Below are 22,971 nucleotides of genomic sequence, written 5' to 3'. Positions count from 1 at the left end.
TCGAAGTCGTCAACGAAGTTCTCGCAAATAGACACCTTTAGCATACCGTGTACCTTGATACCGCTAGCGGAATACCGGGAGCCCGCCTAACGCCGGCGAGCAGGCGCTGATTGGTCCCGATGCTTCAGGCGAGCGCGTAGCTGCCCGGCACGTGGCGCCATCTGGCGACGTCAAGGAGATTTGCGCATGCATTGGCTGCGCCTCAGTGATTTGTGCTTCTCGTGTCCTAGCGTTGCTAGAACCATTGGTTCTAGCAACACTGTTTTGTTATATGACGTCATGACGCTTGTACTTGCGAGTTTGGCCTGTGGCGGCGATACCTGTGTTTTGGTTCTTGCTCTTTTCTACGTTACAAGAGCTTTGTTGTCAGTATGAGTGGCGTTTTTGTAATCAGGAGCTGGTATTCTGTCGATACAAGCCAACTTCAATTTCTCCTCAGTGTCCCTTTAAGGGGTTTTACGTTCCAAAGCGACTCAGGCTTTGAGGGACGCCGTAGTGAAGGGCTCCGGAAATTTCGACCACCTGGGGTTCTTTAACGTGCACTGACATCGCAAAGACTTGGAGGTCTCCAGGACGCGTGAACGTCAGGGGCTCAAGGCACCGTGCTCGAGACGACACTTTATGGAGGCGACAGCTCAACTCATGTCATCTTATGAGCGGCAGCTCAAATGAGCCGACCGTTCGAAGTCGCACGGACACATTGCCGCAATCGCCGTTAGCGCTTTCAGCTCCTGTAGCATTAACACTTTGCACGGTTTCGGTAGGCGGTTAGGCCATGGCTAGGCTGCTGGGCGACGACGGTAAAAAGCAACACTGTCCAGTAAGTTTTCGTCATCAATTTTTGTCCGCGGGCATCTCGATCACTTTATACGTGCCCTCTTTGTATGACCATTTTAATCACAATAAAGTTAGGCGATAGGTAATTTCTGCAGATCAGCTTGGTGTGCGTAGTTGGCGTCGTGGACGTCGTAAAATCGAATCTCGGTGATTCGACCAGGAAGGGAACTCGAAATTTGTTTCGAATTGACCGGAGTTCGAACGTTCTCGTTCATAACGAAAGGCTGATGCACTAAGAATTGACACGTGTTGGAACTGTTTGTTCCTTGAGAATTAAAGGCTAGCTGCCGCCGCGGTGGCTCAGTGGTTGGTGCTCGGCTGCTGACCCGAAAGACGCGGGTTCGATCCTGGCCGCGGTGGTTGAATTTCGATGGAGGCGAAATTCTAGATGCCCGTGTACTGTGCGATGTCAGTGCACGTTAAAGAACCCCAGGTGGTCGAAATTTCCGGAGCCCTTCACTACGGCGTCTCTCATAGCCTCAGTCGCTTTGGGACGTTAAACCCCATAAACCAAACCAAACCAAACTAAAGGCTAGCTGATGCACTAGCTACTCTGCATGGTAACCCCGGTGAGGACGCACCAGCTTACGTGTCAGCTCGAGCGCATGCGGCCTCTCAGCACCACCTATGCACGCGCACCGGCATCACGTCGGTGCAGCTCGCGGCCGTCAAAACTCACCGGTCGGTGCAACGCTGTGGTCGGTGTCGTGGTGCGAGTTGTACGGTCACAGTGGAGCATTCGGCGTCAAATGCGAACGAAATTCGCACCCGCAGCTCACTTTCCGGCGGAAAACGCGGCGGCGAGCGCAACCGGTACGTACAGGTTTTACATTTAAATTTAAATTTTTTTGGGGGGGAAAGGAAATGGTGCAATATATCTGTCTTCCATATCTGGGTGGACACCTGAACCGCGCCGTAAGGAAAGGGATGAAGGGACTGAGAGAAGAAAGGAAGAGGTGCCGTAGTGGAGGGCTCCGGAATAATTTCGAACACCTGGGGAAGGTCCCTCCAGGCTGATAAGAAACAGCCAGTTTGCACAAAAACACGAATTTTTTTTGTTCATCATCATCATCAGCCCGAATACGTGTCTACTGCAGGGAAAAATTCTCTCCCATGAGTCTCCAGTTGACCTTGTCATTTGCCAGCTGTGGCCACTGTATCCCCACAAACTTAATCTTATCTGCCCCCCTAATTTTCTGCCGCCTCCTGCTACGCTTGCCTTCTCTTGGAATCCATTCCGTTACCGTTAAGGACCATGAGTGGTCATCTTGCCCTAGCATTACATGTCCCGCCCGAGCCCATTTCTTCCTCTCGATTTCGACTAGGACGTCATTAACCCGCATTTGTTCCCTCGCCCACTATGCCCGCTTCCTGTCCTATCATTTTTTTTTAGCTCGCTGCATTGTGGGTTCTCTGCTGCGTGTAGAAGTGTATTATTTTGCTCAGGTGTTCAAGACAACACAATACAGAGATTGAGCGAGTTGATGTGCTCTCCTCGGAAACGTTTCAGAGCCCCTTTAAGCTGAACTTTTTTTTGTTAGCCTCCACGTTCCTGCCCCATAAGAGAGTACCGGTAAGATACAGCTGTTGTAGTGTTCTCTTGAGGGATATTAGTAACTTGCCATTCATGATCTGAGAGAGCCTGCCAGATGTACTCCATCCCATTCTAATTATTTCTCTCATGATCCGGATCAGCGGTCAAACCTGCACTAAGTAAACTGCTGTTTCCTTGCGAGACTGTTAATTGACTGCAAAAAATTTTATTCCCCTGAAAGACCTAGGTAAGAGGTCGCGTTAAGTGCTCGAGAGTACATGGCCCTCGACGACTTTGTCAGCCCATTCCACCGCCAAAACTTGTGTTCTGGGGTCAGAGCTAGCCAGCACGGTCTCTCACCGTTCGTTGCAAATGATTTTTGGATATCATAAGCCAAAAAGAAAATGAGTTAGAAAAGAGGAAAATGTGTGCTTGTCACACATAATTATGGAGTAATTACACTAATTGAATGCTTTGTTCCTTTTCATATTGCAAGGACCTGTACCATTAGGCGGGGAGATGAGATTGGCAAAATTGTTGTGATAGGCAGGCCACCACTTCTCAAGTCGAGGCTGACTGAAAATCATTTCGGCAGGTAACTGCCCTGCACTGCCATTCCGCCCTGCACATTTCCTATTCATCGGTGAGCAATGCTGGATGATGTAACGTTAGCTACATCGGTGTTCAAAGTAATGTTGTGTGCACCGAACATTGTGCAACATCAGCAAGAATGTCATTATGCTGAACGGGACGAACAATGGTGCGCTCTCAATTTACAGGAAGCTAACAGCCCATATTTGCTTACTGGAAACCACTCTGTTCTTCAACGAAGATTGTGCCAATGCCATTGACACATACTGTCACTGTCTATAAATTTCTACTCCCACATACATTTGCTACATAGCAACAAATTTATAACCTACTGAAAGTGACATTAATAAAATGATAGAGAATACATTCTCAGTGACAAAGGCATACAGGTGTTGCTTCACGTCTGCAGTTTCGATTTCCATACAAGTTGTGGATAGCACACAACCTTTGGCATCAAAACACAGCCAGACAAATCAGAAAACAAACATCTTTATGTGGCATTATGTATTTACAGTTTCAATCAGTTCTACTAATCCTAAAATGCGCTGGCTATAATAGCCGCACCCTAAACGTCACACGAGCTAACGGAGGCATCACAACTTTCGCTTGAGGACAAAAAAAAAAAAAGAGCATTCTAGCAACATTCTGTACAACGTCGTGTGTGTGTTCTCCACATAGCCTCAGCAGCACGGTGCAGCATAAACATGCACAGTAAATCTAAAAACAGGCTACGCAATTGTTCATGTGCATTTTTGCTCCCAGGCGACGACAAAACGATGGCGAGACGGGGTTGGGCGCATCCCACAAGCCCTCGCCAAATGACTCGACAGAACAGGAGTGCTTGCAAACACATGCAATAGTGACATTATTGGTACACATAGTTGCAAAGATTCTGAACACAACAACTGATATACATATATATATAATATATATACTATAAGATGAGATATTTATAATTGTGCATATCTTCTCATTTCACTGCTGCTCTAACAGTTGTAGTAACTTTCGAAATTTATTACAAATGATGTTGTCACTTCGTGCTCTCCTTGACAGTGGTAATTACAGCTAAAACTTCTATTTTATGTACAGGTTGACTCCCAAGGATCACAGTTGGCACCCGTAAAAACCACTCAAGGCACTTTCAGGTATCGTGTAACATCATTCTCCATCTTGCTTTTTTTTCTCGTCGAATCAAAGAAACAAGACACGTGTGCATATCTCGCACATCTGCCGACCAGAAAAATATCTTTCAGGCACAAGGCCTCAGTTATTATCTATCTGTAGCTCACTCTTATCTTTGCTTCAATAATTTGTGTTCTTCCTTACTCTTGATTCTATGTTTTTTTTTTACACAAGGTACCAAAAAGCAGGCTTGTTTATCAGCTACACAGGTGCCCATTCATCTCCTATAAAGTTTGCTAAAGCTAAAAAAATCTTGTTCGCATTTCAAAATACAAATAAAAAATGCACGCTACCATTCAGTCATGGCACACAAGTACTCTACGTACATGTTGGGGGATCAGTGGTGATGAAGGGATAGGCAGAACAAAAGTGAAGGGTAATGACAATGATAATAATTATGATGACAATAATAATAATAATAATACATCATAGCTGACAGTGGACAGGTGTGGAGGGGGGTGGGAAGGAGCACAACAAGAGTGATGGTGAGGTTATAGACAGGCACAAAGGACTGTCGAGTTAAAAGCCTATGTACACGTCCCGCAACAACTGGTAGTAAGCTCGATGCAGGGGGCACGGGCACCGCTGCGAAGGAGCTCTTCGTCGCACTGTGCACGTGCCCATTTAGTTCAGAAACTTGCGGCACCTTCGGGAGCCGCACGAGCAGGGAATCTTGACGTCTTCGATGGGGAACTTATAGTCATACGTCAGCTCCTCTCCTTTGAGAATGCTGGCAGAAAAGGAAAGAGAGAGAAAAAAAATTACGGGGAGATAAGACACCCAATGCAACAGTTTTGCGAACGCAGTTGGATTTAGTCTCGATGATTACTCTGACGCATTTGCGCTACTGAATGTTTTTACTCTATGCCGAGGCTTCACACGCCTGACAATCTTCTTGGAGGGTGAAGGTGGGTCAAGGACAGTGATGGGTGGATGTGTCTTGTCCTTACAATGGAAATAAAGCAGATGGCTAAACATCGGCACCAGACTTCCACATTGCACGCGTGCAGTTTTTACTGATAACACGAGTAGCCATTGCAGTGTGCTGCTGGGTGTTCCACCCCGGTCACGATGCCTTCAAAAAGAAAAATGTTCTCCACATCTTTCAAACTAAGTGGCTGCACATGTGAAAGAATTTGAGTCAAACTGCTCAACTTCACAGGGCTTTGGTCCAGGCAAAAGTGGGATTCATTGCAAACAGAAAATAGATAAAAATTTCAAGCAACAATGACAGACTATATGTGCGTTAGCAAAACAGTAAGCACGTGCCAATAACTTTTTATGCGCAGATTGCACACCTGAACCCTGAGGGCAATGTAGAGACAATGGCTGCAGACTATGCTCCGGAAATTGCAACACTGTTATGCTCTTGCCATGATTTCTCCCGCACCCAGCTTTGATAAAAATACAACTTGTATCGAAGTGAAACAACCATAAAAACCCACGTATAATAGAAGTTCTTTTTTTTTGTTTTTTTTCCAGATTTTAGCATGTCAAATTTCCTCCTCGTATCACAGAAAGGCAACTTGGTGCTCCACGACAAGAAATACTTTCAACAGCGCTAGACAGTTCAGTGCCATGTTTGTCTCTTCCTATGTCTGGTTTTGTTGTCTAGCACGGTTGAAAGTATTTCTTGGCGTATTATAAGTGGATTCAAGCAATTTTCACGCCCAATTCGCAGTTCTGTACTTGTTATCATTCAGCGCTATCACCATCAGGCTTTCGACGAGAGGAGGTGTTATCTAGATGTGGCGTTGGTTGACCGTTTAGATGGCCTCAATTTCAACACCATTTCACCATGCTGACATCGCGACACCCGCACTATCGAAAGCAGGGCAGTCAGTTCTCTGATAAGCTTGTTAAAGGTGCACTGAAGAGGAATCTGAACTTGTCTTTTTGCCGCGGGAACTCGATCTACACGTTCCGAGCTTTCTTAGAAACTGCGACTTATTGCCCTGTGTGGCCGATTTCCCAAATTATATCGAATTAACGTCCGGCTCCCGCCCTTTTTTTTAATTCTGCCTCGTACGGTGGGCGGAGTCGACCAACGCGTGGAGTGCCTTTCACCCAGTCCCGTGGCGGCTTGCCGCTCTGCCATCGGCGGAGTAATACGTAGTAGTCCGTAGTAGCAAATAGTCCGCGCGTATTTTTATTTCTGCGGGCTTATTTTGCGGCTATACTATCTGCGAATGAAACTATTTATTCATGGAAAGCTAAAAAACAAAATAAAGCGAAAGCAAAGCCTCCATGTAGCTGGCTGAAAGGAACTTCACGCGTTGGTCGACTTTGCCCACCGTACGAGGCAGAATTTAAAAAAAAAGGGCGGGAGCCGGACGTTAATTCGATTTAATTAGGTGAATCGGCCACACAGGGCAATAAGTTGCAGTTTCTAAGAATGCTAGGAACGTGTAGATCAAGTTCCCGCGGCAAAAAGACAAGTTCAGAATCCTCTTCAGTGCACCTTTAATGCGACATGGCAGGCGAGCTAGCACCAGGAACATGCCCCATTTCGACACACAGCACGAGATTGTGCTGGATACGCAAACGCGCAGTACGTACACCTCGCGAGTGTCCATCAAGATGCTGAGTCAAGCGTGAAGTGCAGTGCAAAGAAATGCTTTCAGTCAGCTTTCCTCATTTGCATTATACGCGAATGAAAACATTTTTTTTTTCCAATTTATGCTATCCCCAAATTACACCTCATGTTACATGAGGGTTCGTATCATACACAGGCTTTCATGATATATCGCATGCACTTAGCACATTTCTTGGCTAGGGAAAAGCCCTGCACAAGCTTTTTTTTTTAAAGGCCTGTTACCTTTACAGGTGCACAGGTTCATTTCAAACTGTTCGTGCATTGAAATGTTTAGCAACTGGCTGTGCCTCAGCTACCACAACAATCACCCCCGTCATGAGCATGATCATGCCACAAAATCCCATATTCTGGATGTGTTCGTTAATGTGACATATTCACATCTGTCTAGCCAACTTATTGGAGCCCAAATGAAAAAGCGACGCCGGCATGACCACACCTGTAGCGAAAGCGTTTGAAAGCAGAAACAGAAGGTTGTGTTTGACTTAAAGTCGGTAGGAGCTTGAATGCAACTACCATATCAATGCGTATAAGGGCCGCATTTGTGTACGGGCCGCACCATTTTCCTGAAGGGAATATTAAAAAAAAAAAAAAAAAAATCTGTGTAAGGGCCGCACCCAAACTTTCCACGACCCACTCCGAAATTTCCTTCGAAATACATGCGCCGTGGCCTGCAGTGAGCAACATCGCGCTTGATCGCGGAGGCCAGGCACGTACACAGGGGCTTCCAGGTGCCGCCCACGTACGGCGCCCGAGGCCACGAGTCATCATCATCGTCATCAACTTTGTTTTCCGCCGCGAGCTACCGCTATCCATATCGGCATCAGTATTACGAGCTCCAGCTTTTTGTGGCTGTTGAAGACACGGGAGTTGTGGTAACATGGTAGTTCACTGTAGCTGTGGCTTTCGCGTGCTGCCGCCGAAGGTTGCAGTTTTAGCACGATGGGCTCTCGAACACGGCAGGCATGCGACGGGCAGGAAATTTGACGTGGCTGAGAAGTGCGTCCAATGATGGTGCAACCAAAAGGATGCATTGAGAAACACAAGCTGCAAAAAGCGCGCTTTTCGAGGCAAGCCGCGCAAGTTTCCTGAACTGGAAGAGCTGCTCTGCTATGTGATGCAAGTGCGGAACAACGGCTACACACTGACAATGGACATGCTGCGCGACTTCTTGCGGGATGAGCATGCACCAGAGCACAGCACCAGCTCAGAGTCTGAAGACTCCGTGAGTGATGACTGAACGCAGAATAAATGCCACTTATTCCCTGATTGGTGTGTTTAATTTTTTTTTTTTTAGTACACTGTAGTATATGGTCAGCACCCTGAAAATTAGCCCAAATCTGGAAGAAAAAGTGCGGCCTTTACACGCTCGTTTGTACGGTAATGTGATCCGAGACAGAGGTAGCATTTGCCTTTTTTTGGAGCAAGAGGACGCACTCACGCACATTCACACATCATGAATTCATGATTACCAGCTGATTACAAGATGCTAACATGACGCAAAGAACAGGACAAATGCCAGTCCCGTCTCTCTGTCACATCAACCTAGGAAAGCAGTACCAGTTCATCCAACTAAACAATTTAATCATTTGCGCATGTTCTCTTAATGAACACTTCCAGAATATGGGTCAAGGTTTAGGATTTCAATCTCCCTCATTCAGTGACCTCCAGCCTCACTCCCAACGAGGCTGCCACATTTTATTGTGAGGGGAAAATAACGTGGACGGGTTACAGCTTCGTGCGTGCACTCGATTTCCATCTCCCAAGTCCACAATACCACACTCACCTTCTCAGTGCAAATATCACAATGTGTTTCTTGTTGTCCACGGTAATCACCTTCGAGTAACAGTTGGGCTGTGTAGAAGAAACAAGGAAAAGGAAGAATGAAGCAGTTCGTCAGCTCCTAGCGATCAATAAAAACGGCACGGTCATCTATAGCTCAAATCAGCGATAAAGCTGTGCAAAACACATCCACGACTGCAGTTTCTGCTGCGTGCAATCTAAGCATTCTGTTACACACAAAAAATGCCACTTTGGCCATGAATGTGCGAAAAACTTAAAAACAGACCATTTATTTTGCCAAATTACGGCCACAAAACAAAGCTGCTATCTCAGAAAAGAAGCGGTAAGCACCTCTCAAAGGAGGTCCTCCAAGCAATGGTGCCAACCTATTGTCATTACGTCGTGGTCTACTTTGTACCAGCTAGCACGGTATCATGGGTGTCTGGCGGGTGCAAGGTAGTTGAGCATAACTTCTGCTTTTGATCCATTTCCGCATTTCAATGTACAGATAAGACTGCCAGTAAGATGACTTGTATAATGGAAAATATTGCTTTCATCAAATGGCACTTAATTTTTTTTCCCTGCGGCAGCAAGTGAATTATCATTTATATCTACTGTGGATTTTCATTCACTGCAAATGACGCTAGCGTTGCGTTTTACACGGTTATTACCTATACTGCCAATATGTCCACGTGCACAGGACAATTCATCACGGTTACCAAGCTTAGCACACAGTATTATCTCAACGATACAATCAGAGATGATACAAAATTGGTAAAACTCCCTGGCTGAAGTGCAGTTTAAAATGTGCGGGAATTTTCTAACACTTTCCCATGCCACTAGGGATGACAGAGAGCCGCAACCACACACTTGAGCGCTAAGCACTCTACTAATCAGACGTGCAGTATTCAAGAGTGCTAAGCAAGGGCACAGTGAGCGCATCACCAACGACGTGATTGTCAGTCGCATAATAAGTACCAAGCACAGGTGTGCGGCCCACACATCAGTGACATTACGATCACCAGTAGCACAGTACGTACCGCAAGCACTAAGCGGCGACACACAGCCGTAAGTAAACCCAGTCAGCCGATAACAGATTTGCAGAAATGCTTTTCTCGTGCTTCAACATGTGGATCGTTCTCATTTTTTAATAATATGGCACCTTGAGGTTCGTATCACTGGGATTCTACTGTACTATGATGACAAGGCAAGACATGCACACATACCTCACAAGAGTGGTTGATAAACCTAGCAGCATTGCCATGCATTGTGGCGTCAACAACCTCATGGTCGTCAATGCGGAACATGTAACAACCAATTCCCTGCAAGCAATAGACACAGTTATATTTACCAACTCTGACAACTTTACATGACTGCACTCAACTACTGCAGACATCGAAATTAACCGCAGCACACTTGTGCTGCCGCTAATGAACAAAGATGTAATCAGCTGCAATTTAAGCAAAGAATTTCGCTGAGCTATAAACTTTAATCATAACGCCGAGAACTCCATACTTCCTTAATCAGAGCAAACATGTTACGGCAAATCTCACTTCAGCTACTCCTACAAAAAGGATCGTCAATGGGATTGTTACAATTGCAGACAAAAATGCATACACTAACACTCACAAAACTTTTCCAGCCTTACACATGTGTACTCCGAGACTACAAACTCATTCAATGTAGCAACACCTAATTGTCAGTGACGCACCAAACTGCAAATTTTTCCACCTCGGCACATCGTGCTTTTTTTTCTAGCAAGTGGCAAAAAGCGGTACAGCCGTAGCACCCACTAAGAGGTACACTGTTGCTCACCTTGCTTTCGTAGTACTTTTCCCTCTTGTCGGTGAGCGCTGCCCTGATCACTTCACCAGCGTACTCAATTATCATCTCTCCTCCGTCGATGTTGCGCCTGCAGTACAGCCCTCTGCCATGGATGTTAGACCTATTTGAAAAACAACAAAGACGCAAAAAAAGAGGAATGAAGGTAATGCTACAAACCACAACTGCGCGTAAGACCAGCCACACAGCTTCTATCGCTTCCATCAATATGAAGGCAGCAAGAAGAAGGAACATAATATAGAACATTCTCACGACAAAGCTATTACCCACGTATATCAACCATCATTCCCATACTCCTCTTGCACCTCCCACAACTGCCCTTCTCCAGGGTCAAATTGCATGACATGTCCAAATCTATGTCCACACATGCAAGCCTGAACGGCTTGCATTTGACTAGCACTGTTTCGCATTTCACATTTCAAATTTCACTGCAACGGCACAACAAAATGTCGCGTTTAATGAGCTTGGGCTTTGTCCCCTCACAGCGCGAACAACAGTGAAGCGTGGTGCTTTGCATAACTTTGAAGTGGCGTGCAAGGTCTTCGTAAGTAAAAGCAATGCACTTCCCTTTGGCACATGCGCTGAGATACTTTTCAGTGTCGCTGCTGATGTGTTCACAAGGAAACATGGAAAAAATGCCGACTCTGTAACTCTTCAGTTACTTTTAAAGGGCCGTCCATTTAAATCGGTTACGTTTTCTGCGATGTGTATAAAACTAGACTCCATCATTGAAAACTTTAATCAATCACCCTTTCTATGCCTCAATGTTTAACACGATGTTGTACAATCGGATTACGCAAGGATAACATGGCACATGAAAAGGCTCGATAATTGCCCTTTCATATAACAATTGCTGCTGTGGATCATTACAAGTCACCAAATAACCACTCATCACTGCTGCAAGTCTCTTCTATCCAACTCTGTTTCACAGCATCCTTCCATCAAGCTTTCAATAGGTAAGAGATAAGTTCATCGCTTGTTTATTTATTTACGATTAATGTAATTATACCTCAAATGCCCAATGTCGGGGTACTACATAACGGGTGGAGTTGTTACCGTGCACAGATGGTTCTTTCAGCGAACTCCTCCATTTTTTTAATTTTTTTTTCCACAACACACCTGCACCCAACCCCCTCAGAGTCTCTGGGGTGCAACACGCTTGATACATTAACACATAACCCCAGCCCTTTGCCCACCTGTAGACTCCAACGGCCTCCTTGGCGGTGTTCTTGAGGTGTCGAAAGCGCATGGCCATTGGCAGGTCCAGGCTGGTCAGTCGCCGAGAAGACTTGTGCAGCACCTCCACTTCATCGCCGTTGTCGTTGCTCGGATCGTAGCTCGGCGGTGATCGGTGCGCCGATGCCAGGAACTTGAACATGTCGTGGTGGCCCCGTGACCTGAAGCCCTCTAGGCGGGCGCAGCCCGACGGGTTTTCTGGGAGCTGGAGGATCGACGATGGAGACAGGACGCTTATTAGTACCACTGTTCCGACTCAAATGGTGCTTACTGATGTGAACAGGATGTTGGGGCGAGTGCATCAGCAAGCCATTTGTTTCCACAACAGAAAGTAGGAGCATTTTTTTACAGGTTTATAAAACTCCATTTCAAATTTATTTAGGGTGGAAGCTGGCCTTAGAAAAAATTTCTTTTAATGAAGTCAAAATTTCAAATCTTCAGGAAACAGGTATTTTTGTGTGGCGATTCTAAATAAGCTGCTTAATTTCATGTAAAAAAAGTCCTTGTGCATTTATATAATATGTTATGTAAGCTTTTGCCAAGAGCTTTGAAGAAATGTTGCTCAGGGAAACTTCCTGAAATGCTTGCCATTGGTTCATCTTGACATCAAGGAAGCAATAAGGGTAAAATTATCCTTCTACCTATCATACAAATCGAGTTACGAGGTTTTGAAGTTGCCACTTTATAAATGGGAGGAAAAGTTTGTATTCCTGTTTCTGAAAGGCAGCTTCAGAACCCTATAACTCACTCTCCATGATGGGCAGGATAGTAACTAAACCCTTACTCCATTCCTTGATGTCAAGAAAAAGCAATGACGTACATTTTAGCAAGTTCCTAGCAGCAAAATTTCTTGAAAGCTCTCAGCAAAAAGTTGCATAACATACTATATAAGTGCACATGCACTAGCTTTAAACGAAATTAAACGGCATATTTGGAATTAACACTCAAAACCACACGTTCCCTGAAATTTCGTAGCTGTGACTATAATATAAAACTTTTTTTTTTTAAAGAGCAGCTCTCACCCGTAAAGTAGACACACAGCTATAACATCTCAGAAACTGTCTCAAGAGGAGCATGTAATTCTGAACGGTTTTGGAATTTTCCATGGTGAGCCCTTGGTCGAGTCAAAGGTTTCTCGCATCTCACAATATGCTCCAATAGGTAGCGCATGTTTGTCACCACTTATCATGACAAGTTTTCATGACAAAATTCGGCAATCTTGAAACCTGGCCTGCGCTTTAAAAAATGGAACGTCCGACACCATGGCAAAAATCAACGAGCAAGTCTGAGCTAGTGCGTCGCAATGCGTACCCCTCATCACTGCTCCATAATTTGCGCAATACCAGCGCATCAGAAACAGAGCCTGTTTCTGAAGGCAGTGACAGCTGGGCAGTCTAAGAGAGGGCACATGCAGGAACAGGCGGGCGCCTATGATATCCTGTAGATTTTCTTCCATAAAGACCGGTTTAAAGTGAACACAGGTCCAGTGCTTAGGCGTGCAGGTATTTCCATTTACATGCCCACAGTGTCCTAGCTAGCCATCAAGGCGTTAGCAAACAAACAGACCAAGCCAGAACGCTCTAAAGCCATCATCAAATGATTTCCCATATTTCTCCTCTGACACTCTCTGAACCACCACTACCAACCACCGCTGCAACATAGTCCACCTCCATTGTCTCCAGCCACAAGCCAAAAGCATTTCGCAACAGCAGAAGAAGAATCTGAATACAAGGCTTTCAAAGCAATCAAAGAGAATGGCTGGAAGAAGACAGACTTAGGCTCTGGTCTCCAGGCTTTTGCATTATGCCTCCTGGCGAACCAAAGTTCAAGTACACATTAACGCTGGCGCTCACGTACCCTTGCACAAGCATGCAAAGTCTCCTGGCTAAATATGTGGTATTTTTCATTACTGGACGAAGAGCCTGAAGAAAATCTGTTCCCCATGACTGAGAGAACTGCTTAGCCAATTAGCACGTGCACCTGAAGCTCGAGCAACTTGCCTTTGTGCTGTTTCGCTTGTGGTACTGGAAGTTGTAGTTTTCGCAGTTGTCAGCTCCTCGAAGCTGTTCCGTAAGGTAGACGACAGCCTTGTGTGTCAGGCCCATCATGGCAAAGCCATCCACATCTGAAATGCACAGGACACGACAAAAGCGTGAATAACGATGCATGCTTACAGAGCCAACTTGCAGCACAGAAAAAAAGAAAGAAACCAACAGTGCTAGCTACACAACATCACTAAAGACAGGGACAGTGGCCACACAATGCAGGTACTGACTAATTGCTTCTTTTTCTTCAAGTACAATGGAAAATAAACTCAGTTCTCACATTTCTGACACTTTTCCGAGTTTTCATTTAACTTTCCTTTTAATGCTTTCACCGCATCTGAGATGTCCTGGGCTGCACCTTATTGCCCGCCTTTCAATGAAGAACTGTTGACAACGCCTGTGTTCTGTGGCCATTGTCCCTGTTCTTTCACTAAATCTGCAGCCAAACAACCAGCCCATACGAGTATTCTGGTGAGTTTTGAAACTTTCACACTTTTCTCTTAAGCTGGCTTATCACAGCTGTGTTCTTGGCAAAAAGCACGTATTTGGCGTCTCACAGTACTAGTCCATTAATCTGGCTTGACTCGGTACTACCCTCTGGTGTCCATTTAAGAAGGCTTTTGTTCTTTCAGAAATGCGTACATATTGCCACCAGGCAACAAAGCTACGGACTTATATGTTGGCTGTGTTACTTTTATCTTCAGGACTGTGAATGTTAAAACAAGAAAGACGATGCACACACTGAAGCTGAGTGAAAAGGCATGACAGCGCTCCAGAGATTGCACAATGCACTATTCAGTTTTTTTACACCTTGTCGCTTTGAAATGCATCACTTTTAAACGTTGGTGACACCAAAAAAGTGCTGAAGGCGTCAACAGCCGAGAAAAGAACAAATGCTGCAGGTGAAAAATAAAGAAGAAAGCAACAGCATCTGCTCACCATCGTTGGTCAAAGGTGGCATGTTGGCACCAGCACGGGCATCCTGAAGCTTCTCGAAAAGGTATCGCCACACCTCTACAGAAATAGAGAGAAATGCCAATGATCAGTAGAGAATAGTCTTGTTAAAAAGTTGCTCACAAACTCATTTTGCTATACAAAACGCTAGAAAATGATTTTGTGCTTCCAAAGCTTCTCAACTTTGTTTTCATAGCAACATGGTGCCAAATGTTGCAAAGGCTTCACATAAAAATGCATGTCGACCACATGCACCTGTCTGAGCTGTTCCCAAAACAACCAGCAAAGAATAAAAGAGCAATCCATACAGTTGTTCTCTCAAATCATCTCATCTGCAATACACCTTGTGTTACATTCCAAACCAAGATAAGACCACACCCTGTCATGCATGTTTCTGAAGCCTCTCTCTTAAATAACACTGACACCACGGAAGACAATAATGTGTCACAGCTTAGTCCTCAACTATGGTGCCCTGCACAGTTTAACCTAGTGTTATGATTATATTGGTTCCTTTATTTCCCTCAAGACGAAAATTCCCCTCTCGTATTATATTTGCATAAACATAGTATGCTCTCCCTGATAAGGAAGCATAAGTCAACTACCTTTTCTAAACTGCAAAATTGCAGCATGATTTTTTGCAAAGCTGTGAAAATGGACACAACACATATGAGAGGTAACTTGTGCTTGCGTCAACTTAGTTCCTTTCTTGTAGCAACAGTTCTGTCTCAGAGAGGAAACGAACTACAAAAACCAGGTCGAGTTTGAATTAAAGCAAGTTCTTAACATTTCATGAGTCAATGGATCACCCTGTAGTTCACAAAGCACAGCAACACCCAAATTCATTCACACCAGTCAACCAGCAAAAAGAGGGCACAGTGCAAATCAAGTGTGAGAGAAATAAAGAAGTCAAACAATGCTAAAAAAAAGATCGAGAAAGAATGCGTACCATGCGCGTCTGGTGATGAGTGCAGAAAGCCATCTTCGCTGCTGATCTCGTAGACAATGTAGGGCCTGTCAAAGAACGACACACGCGTCTCCTCCTGCAGCGGCAGTGTTGGCGGTAGCGCCCCCACCGTACTGTGCACAGGCTCCTTGCTTTCTGAAAGCGCTGACGTCGAAGATGTCGGAGGGCATGGCTCGGGATCCGTGTCCGCGGGCCAGCCGTCTTGCAGAATGCGCTGGGCCGCCTTCTGGAGCAGTGCAAAAATGGACTCTGCCCCGAGAGCACCAGAGTCACCAGCACCACGCGGGCTCTCCTGTGGGCTTGGGCTGAAGGGCGGCTGTGGAGGGGGCAGAAGCACTGGCGACACGCGTCCCGGTCCACTGAGGAACTCCGTCGACGAGTCCGGCTCGGGGTAGACCTCGGGGGATGGGGCACTGCGTAGCGGTGCTGTAGCTGGCGCAGGTGGGAGGGGGGATGGCACCGATGTTGAACTTGCCAGGGTGGGCGCCTGTGGGGAGCAGGAAGTTGTCGGTGCAATTTTTGTGTCCTCACTGGCAGAGACCACAGCTGCGGGTGGAGCAGTCACCGTGCGCGTGGGCAGGACCACACACTTGGTGCACTGCTTCCGTGCTACGAATGTCTGGCTCTGGGCCACTATGGTCTTTGTCGCCTGCCGCCCCCCCGACTGCAGAATCCGCTTCTGCATCATGACTGCCTTGGCACACTGCTTCTGGGCGAGCATCTTTCGGTGAGCATTTGCGTAGCAGGGAACACGCTTGGACGATGAACAGGAGCGGGGGCCTGACGATGGGCCGCTGTTCACGACAGATGTCTGGCTGGTGACAGATGTTACCAGCCCCGCCGAAGCTACACCAGGAGCCATGACGCCAGCGTTGGCTACAAGCCCACTGCCAGCGACCAGGGGCATTTGACTGCACACGCCAGGAGACTGTAATGCAAGTGGCATCACGGGGGCCGCCTGGCCGCCCAGGCCGCCGATGAGGGCGAGTGGTGGTGGTGCCGCTGGCTGCACAAAGGGAGACGCCACAAGGGGCAGCGATCCCAGGTAGGCCACCTGTGCCCCAGTTGCCATGCTTAGTGTTGAGACACAGTTTTCAAGCCGGTAGTGCTGCCGGGGAATGATGATGGTACCGCCGGGCACTTCATACACCTCAAACTTGTCACAACTCACACTTGTCATGTTGATGGTGGACGGGAACTGGTTGATCAAGGGAAAGTTGTACGGATAAGGAGAGTAGCTGACGAGGGGCTGTGTGGCAGCGACGGGGGGAATGCCTAGGCACGGGGACTGAGTGGCCTGCAGAGTGGGTGGTGGCACCATAGAGGCTGGACGCTGCTGCTGCTGCTGGTGCTGCTGCTGATGGTGATGGTGGTGATGGCGATGCTGCTGCTGTTGCTGCTGCTGTTGGTGGTGATGATGATGTTGGTGCTGATGCAGCTGCTGGCAGGAAGCAGGCCTTGGCCTCTGGCAGCCCTGGGAGCCCGGTACCTTGGGCAGGATGGTCTTGGGTGACGCGGCGGGCCGTGACCGTGCCCGACTGGGTGTCGTGGCAGCTTTGCTGGCCACCGCCTTGATTGCTGTCCGGTTTTCACAGGTGCACCCGCACACACTCTGTTGCTGCCTCACAGGTTTCGCCACACACTTAGGAGTCGCTGACGATGGCCCACTGCTGCCACTGACCTGCCCGCCGCCACCCTGTGCTGCGACGAGGGACCCTGAGGAATGCTCCGCCGCTGTTGCGGGATGGGCCCCGACGGTCCCTTTGGCACTGTCTCGCTGCTGCTGCTGCTGCTGGTCCCCAGCGCCAGGGACAGCAGCCACGGGCTCACATTTCGCCCCATTACCATCACTCCCCGCCACATTGTCCTGGTGCACTGCCACTGATGGGTCAGCCACCATGGGAGGGGTCACAGTTCTTGCCACTTCGGCGAACTCACTGCCACTACTGTTATGTACACTGCTTGTCGGGGCAGCAATGCCACTGCTACCACCACCACCGCTGCTGCTGCTGCCGGCTGAGCTCCTCGTCGAAGAGGCTGCCGCATCACAGGACCTTGATATGTTCTCCAAGAGCTCAGCAAAGTCCATCTGGCTGTCGCTGCTCTGAACACACCGAGCAAGTTCATCCAGAATCTTGGCATCGAGGTCATCCAGGTCGGCAGCAGGCGTGGCAGGCAAGACGTCGCTCGATGAGACACCCAACCCACTGCTGCTACCCGTGCTATCACAGTTCGCTGAAACACTATCACATTGCGCGAGCGGGACGGCGGCCTCGCTCAGCGGCGGGTCATCGTGCGCAGTGGTCACGTTCACACCCCAGTCCTCCTCGCACGGCGGAGGGCGCGGTGGGCGCACCTCATACGTCCGGCACATATACACCACTCTTTGCCTCGGATTCTGGGTACTCCAGAACAGACGCCGACACCTGCAACAAGCGATGAAAAGTTCTCAATAGTTCCATTTTTTTTTTCTACAGCAACAGCTGTTAATGGCACAAACACCTGGACCTTTGACACTGTCATAGACAACTGAACAGCAAGTAAAGTGGGAGGTGGGTGTGCTGGAAGTAAGAGAAGAGGAGCTAGGTGGACAATTAAGATGTGACAATTGTTAACTGTGCGTGCCAACACCACCAAGTGTTTCTACAAGTTCAACCAACTCCTGTTGCCCAGGTGTGATGTGCACACTTGACTGTCAAGGGGTTTTTGGAACGCTGCATGTCGGCAGTGGTGCGTCGGACAGCGGAGCGCCGTGTGCCAGCCCCCCTTTGCGCGTGTGCGCGTGCATAGGGTGTGCGCGAGGCAGGCACGAGGAGCGGATAGCTGACGTGTCAGCTAACCGAGGTGTAAAGGAAGACACCGCAGCACAAGTCTGTTGCTTCAAGCGTGGAAGTGGCAGCTGTCGGACGTTGGGTTCGAGCTGCCAGTGACTTCCCTTGGATCATCGATGCAAGAACACTGAGCCTCATTCAAGCGTGGAGGCGGCAGCCATCAGACTTCGGGTCTGTGCTGCCGTGGACTTCCCTGAATCAAGGACGCAGGCCTACTGCATTCATTTCGAGGTTGGAAGAGGCAGCAGCCAAGGCTTCCTGGGATAGGCTACACAAGCCTACGGTGTTTGCGGAACGCCGTCAACAGGACCTGGCTACAGTTTTCCTGCTGCAGCTGCTCAGTTCTTGGGGGCGGCTGACACGAGTTCGTCAGCGTCTCCCGTATCCATCTCCATTCCTCATCTCCTGGCTCTCTACCACAGCCTCCCTGAACGCAACGCCAGCGACGCATCGCAACTCGCCAACCCGCGCATTGCAACTCGCACGTCTGTGCTACCTGCAAGGCATTCCCGCACCACCTGGGACGCTTTGTAGCCGGTGAACTCTCTCCTTTTTATCTGTTGTGTTTTACTTAGTGTTTTCGCTTCTTTTATTGGCTCCTTTCCTTTAAAATATAAACATGGCTTCGTTTTGTTTGATTTCTTTGTTCCTTTCTTCAAACCTGCGTTTTGTTTTGTTTGATTTCTTTGTTCCTTTCTTCAAACCTGCACGCGATGTTCCCCTTCAGCAGTTGGGGACCATTTGTAGCTTGTAGCCGGTGAACTCTCTTCTTTTTATCTGTTGTGTTTTACGAGTGCCTAGTGTGTGTTTTCCTTGAGTGTTTTCGCTTCCTTTAAAATATAAACACGGCTTCGTTTTGTTTTGTTTGATTTCTTTGTTCCTTTCTTTGAACCTGCACGCGAAAGCGTTCCCCTTCAGCAGTCGGAACGCGTCACCCCGATTCCAGGAGCCTAGGGCACATGCTCATTACATAACATCTCAGGTTTGCCCTTCATTCACATTTGGATCAAAACATAACGCCTTGAAACACAGCAGTGCAGTCGAGCATGAGATCTCTCTCACTTGCCGTCATCGTTTTGATTGACAGCTAATCCTTACCTGTAGTTGACAGGAACAAGAATGTTCTCGAGGTCAGATGCCTCTGTCAAGTGCCCCAGGCTCTCGATGGTCATGGCCCCTGCATTAGTGCACGAAATACAATATTGTAACAGTGCAGGATAAAAAAAAACACTAAATTAAGCTGGCATGTTCATAATAGCGAAAGACTGGAGTTCAAAATCCACACACTGCAATCAGCCCTTTCATCAGCCTGTTTGAACAAATTCTCTCCGAGACAAGTGCAAACAAGAGGCCGTCTGAATTCTCTGCCCTCCTATTTGCCTGCTTTTAGTCTTGGTGAAAACAAACCAAGCACATAGAACACACAAAACAGTTTGTGTTGCATACAACATACAGTCGAACCCGGATATATCGAATTCGAAGGGGATCCGAAAATAGTTCGATAAAGCGAAAATTCGATATACACATATAGGCTAAAACTGTACTCGCGATCATAACATATTGTGGCTTACCATTTGGAACAGCCGCGAATCACATAGTATGGGCACGCAATGTGAAAGCGGTTTATTTCGCGGAAAAAAAATCACTAATTTTGGGCTGCTTTTTCCTCTGAGAAACAAAGTTCAAAACAATGGTCTCGATCTTCTCAAGACTGTCCAGGTGCGAGAGCCCAGTGCCTTCCATTTCGCCGCTACAGCGTCAAATCAGGCTGAACGCTGACGCCAGTTCAGTGGCTGTGCACGGATGCGTTTCTTCGATAACACAGTTGCCCTCGTCGTCGCTGGAATCGGCGTCTTGAACACCAGCTATTACGGCCACAATGTCCTCATCAGCGAGGTCGGCTACCGCTTGAACTTCGCTGTCAGCGTTAATAAAGTCCTCAACAGTCACTTCGGACAGAACGGCGCCGGGAAAATTGGACAAATCACGAAACGCGTCGTCCAAGCACTCATCGTCATCTCAATCTTCCGGACATTCATCTCCGGTCACTTCAAGGCCTGCCTTGCCAAAACAGTTGGCTACTGTGGCCTGCTTCACGTCGCGCGTTGAACCACAGGCATACACAAGAAAAACATGCGAGGCACAGATGGAGCGGTCCGAGCGAAGCCTTTGCGAGCGGCAGTCAACGCAGCTGCGAAGGAACGACAGAGGGAAAAGAAAGAGCAGGGAGAAAGAACGGCGCTCTGGGCTTCGTTTTTTTTTTTTTTTTCTGAGCTCTCTCTTCTTCCCAGACCCACGAGCGACCATTTACTCTCTCTTCCTTTCCCCAGGAAGCGTGGCTGGCAAATGTCGCCGCGCGTCTCCATGCGGCGCGCACTCTTCGCTGAGCTCCAATGACCTTGACCAAGCACACGCCGACGGTACAGGAGTAGCGGGAAAGCTCGCGTTGGTGGGGCGCAAAAACGGGGAAAAAAAAAAAAAAAAAGACCCTGCGCCTGCTGACTGACTGCGGAAATGTTCTCCGCTGAGGTGGCTGAGGACCGGACAGGTTTTTGGGGAAAGCGCACCTTCCAGGGGCACAGCGCGCGTTCGATATATCCAATGTCCGGCAAAAATGGAATTCAATATACAGCGCAACTGTCCTATATTTTTACATAGTATTTTCAAGGAAGTAATCCGTGTGTTCGATATAGCCAATAATTCGAAATATGCGGGTTCGACTGTACAACAGTTCCAGCAGGAAATCTGGTGCCACACTTTCCCTCAAAGCAGCTTTTTACTCAACAATTTTTAAGTGCTCCAGATGGACAGGCTCTCAGAGGTCTATTCTCAATGTCTTAGAGCCACGTCCATGAGTAGCTGACATGCCGGTCAAAAACCTTGAGATGACAACAAGGTTCACTGCTCTGTGTACATGTTAAAGATCAGACACCACCAACTGCAGGGTCACCATTTTCAGTTCAAACATTAGCCCGAGATCCCACCTCCCAAACCCGCACGAATGGCACGCAAGAGACCATGGTACAGAGAGCATGAGCTTAAAGGTGCACTGAAGAGGATTCTGAACTTGCCTTTTTGCCGCGGGAACTCGATCTACACCGTTCCTAGCATTCTTAGAAACTGCAACTTATTGCCCTGTATGGCCGATTTCCCTAACTAAATCGAATTAACGTCCGGCTCCCGCCCTTTTTTTTGAATTCTGCCTCCTACGATGGGCGGAGTCGGCCAACGCGTGAAGTTCCTTTCAGCCAGCTCCGTGGAGGCTTTGCTTTCGCTTTATTTTGTTTTTAGGTTTCCATGAATAAATAGTTTCATTCGCAGATAATATAGCCGCAAAATAAGCCCGAAGAAATAAAAATACGCGCGGACTATTTGCTACTACGGACTACTACGTATTACTCCGCCGATGGCAGAGCGGCAAGCCGCCACGGGACTGGGTGAAAGGCACTCCACGCGTTGGTCGACTCCGCCCACCGTACGAGGCAGAATTAAAAAAAAAAGGGCGGGAGCCGGCCGTTAATTCGATTTAATTTGGGAAATCGGCCATACAGGGCAATAAGCCGCAGTTTCTAAGAATGCTAGGAACGTGTAGATCGAGCTCCCGCGGCAAAAAGACAAGTTCAGATTCCTCTTCAGTGCACCTTTAATGTCAACAGCACGAGGTTTTTCATAAAGGGCAAAATACAATACAAGCATATGGTCATTTCAGACAGCGTGGCCAGGACAAGTGCTAGAACAAACAAGCTACCATGTCGCTCACAAAAGCGCTGACACTAAAGAATACGTGTGCGTTGGCACCCAAAGAGGCAATCGTCACAACCGGTGTTTATCTACCTATGTCATCATTAAATGTTAGCATAAATGACAACGGCCACAGCTCCATAATATCTTGAGCTTCAAAGCTTCTGTGGTCCTCCAGTGACAAGTACGGCACACTGGCTGCCAGTGACAGCTGAGTCGGGACATCTCCCCGTTTAACAAATGCAAAAGTGTTTGGAGGAACACAGCAGCCAGCATGCCAGTAAAAATCAATTCAGCCCAGCGGGCATGAAAGAGCTGCTGCGAGAATGCACTACTTCTGGGGAGACACTCATTGAGCCAATCAATCACTGTCACGTCACCTGCAATGACACTGAGCTCCTTGGCAAGGCTGCCTTCCCAGGCTTTCTGCCACTTGGAGTTCACGTCCTGTTGGTCCACATAGACTGCCCGGCAGACAGAAAACTTGTCCCCTTCAACCACCTGCAAAAAGAGTTAGTCATGTCAGTCACTGTCAAAGACCATCGTCACAGGCGACAGAAATGCCTACTTAAAACTACACTTTCTGGCAAGGCAAGGTTAAATCTCAATTCTTAACAGCTGTGGCATATCGTACTCACTCTTACATCATGGACACACTCATAAAACAAACGCATCACTATGCTGGTTGTCAAAATACAAATTTTCGCCAAGATATAACCTTTCATAATGAACCCAACCCAAATAATTTGTAAATTTTGGAAAAAAAGTGCATTTTTTTATGCAAGTAAATTCAGTAGCCATCACCTTTTAACGTGGCTTGTAGGAAGCCAAAGAAAATC

General features: G+C 47.5%; 1 protein-coding gene across 2 annotated transcripts in view; it reads right to left on the bottom strand.

The window, feature by feature from the left end:
• Positions 1-3,435: 3,435 nt before the first annotated feature.
• Positions 3,436-22,971, bottom strand: part of LOC149340918 (histone-lysine N-methyltransferase 2B-like) — a 56,975-nt gene continuing 37,439 nt past the window's right edge. For both annotated transcript variants that reach the window (XM_089549851.1, XM_089549852.1), the window contains 10 exons: positions 22,513-22,633; positions 19,490-19,568; positions 15,543-17,986; positions 14,582-14,656; positions 13,598-13,722; positions 11,558-11,802; positions 10,335-10,464; positions 9,746-9,841; positions 8,524-8,591; positions 3,436-4,874 (listed from right to left, as the gene is read on the bottom strand). In XM_089549851.1, the coding sequence (XP_089405977.1) occupies positions 4,769-4,874; positions 8,524-8,591; positions 9,746-9,841; positions 10,335-10,464; positions 11,558-11,802; positions 13,598-13,722; positions 14,582-14,656; positions 15,543-17,986; positions 19,490-19,568; positions 22,513-22,633 (3,489 nt within the window). In that variant the 3' untranslated portion in view covers positions 3,436-4,768. The remainder of the gene's footprint in view (positions 4,875-8,523; positions 8,592-9,745; positions 9,842-10,334; positions 10,465-11,557; positions 11,803-13,597; positions 13,723-14,581; positions 14,657-15,542; positions 17,987-19,489; positions 19,569-22,512; positions 22,634-22,971) is intronic.

Source organism: Amblyomma mixtum, chromosome 6, assembly GCF_055824585.1.
Source record: "Amblyomma mixtum isolate Tamu chromosome 6, ASM5582458v1, whole genome shotgun sequence".
Lineage (NCBI taxonomy): Eukaryota > Metazoa > Arthropoda > Arachnida > Ixodida > Ixodidae > Amblyomma > Amblyomma mixtum.
The sequence above is the reverse complement of the archived record's forward strand: the minus strand, read 5'-3'. Positions and strand labels throughout refer to the sequence as shown.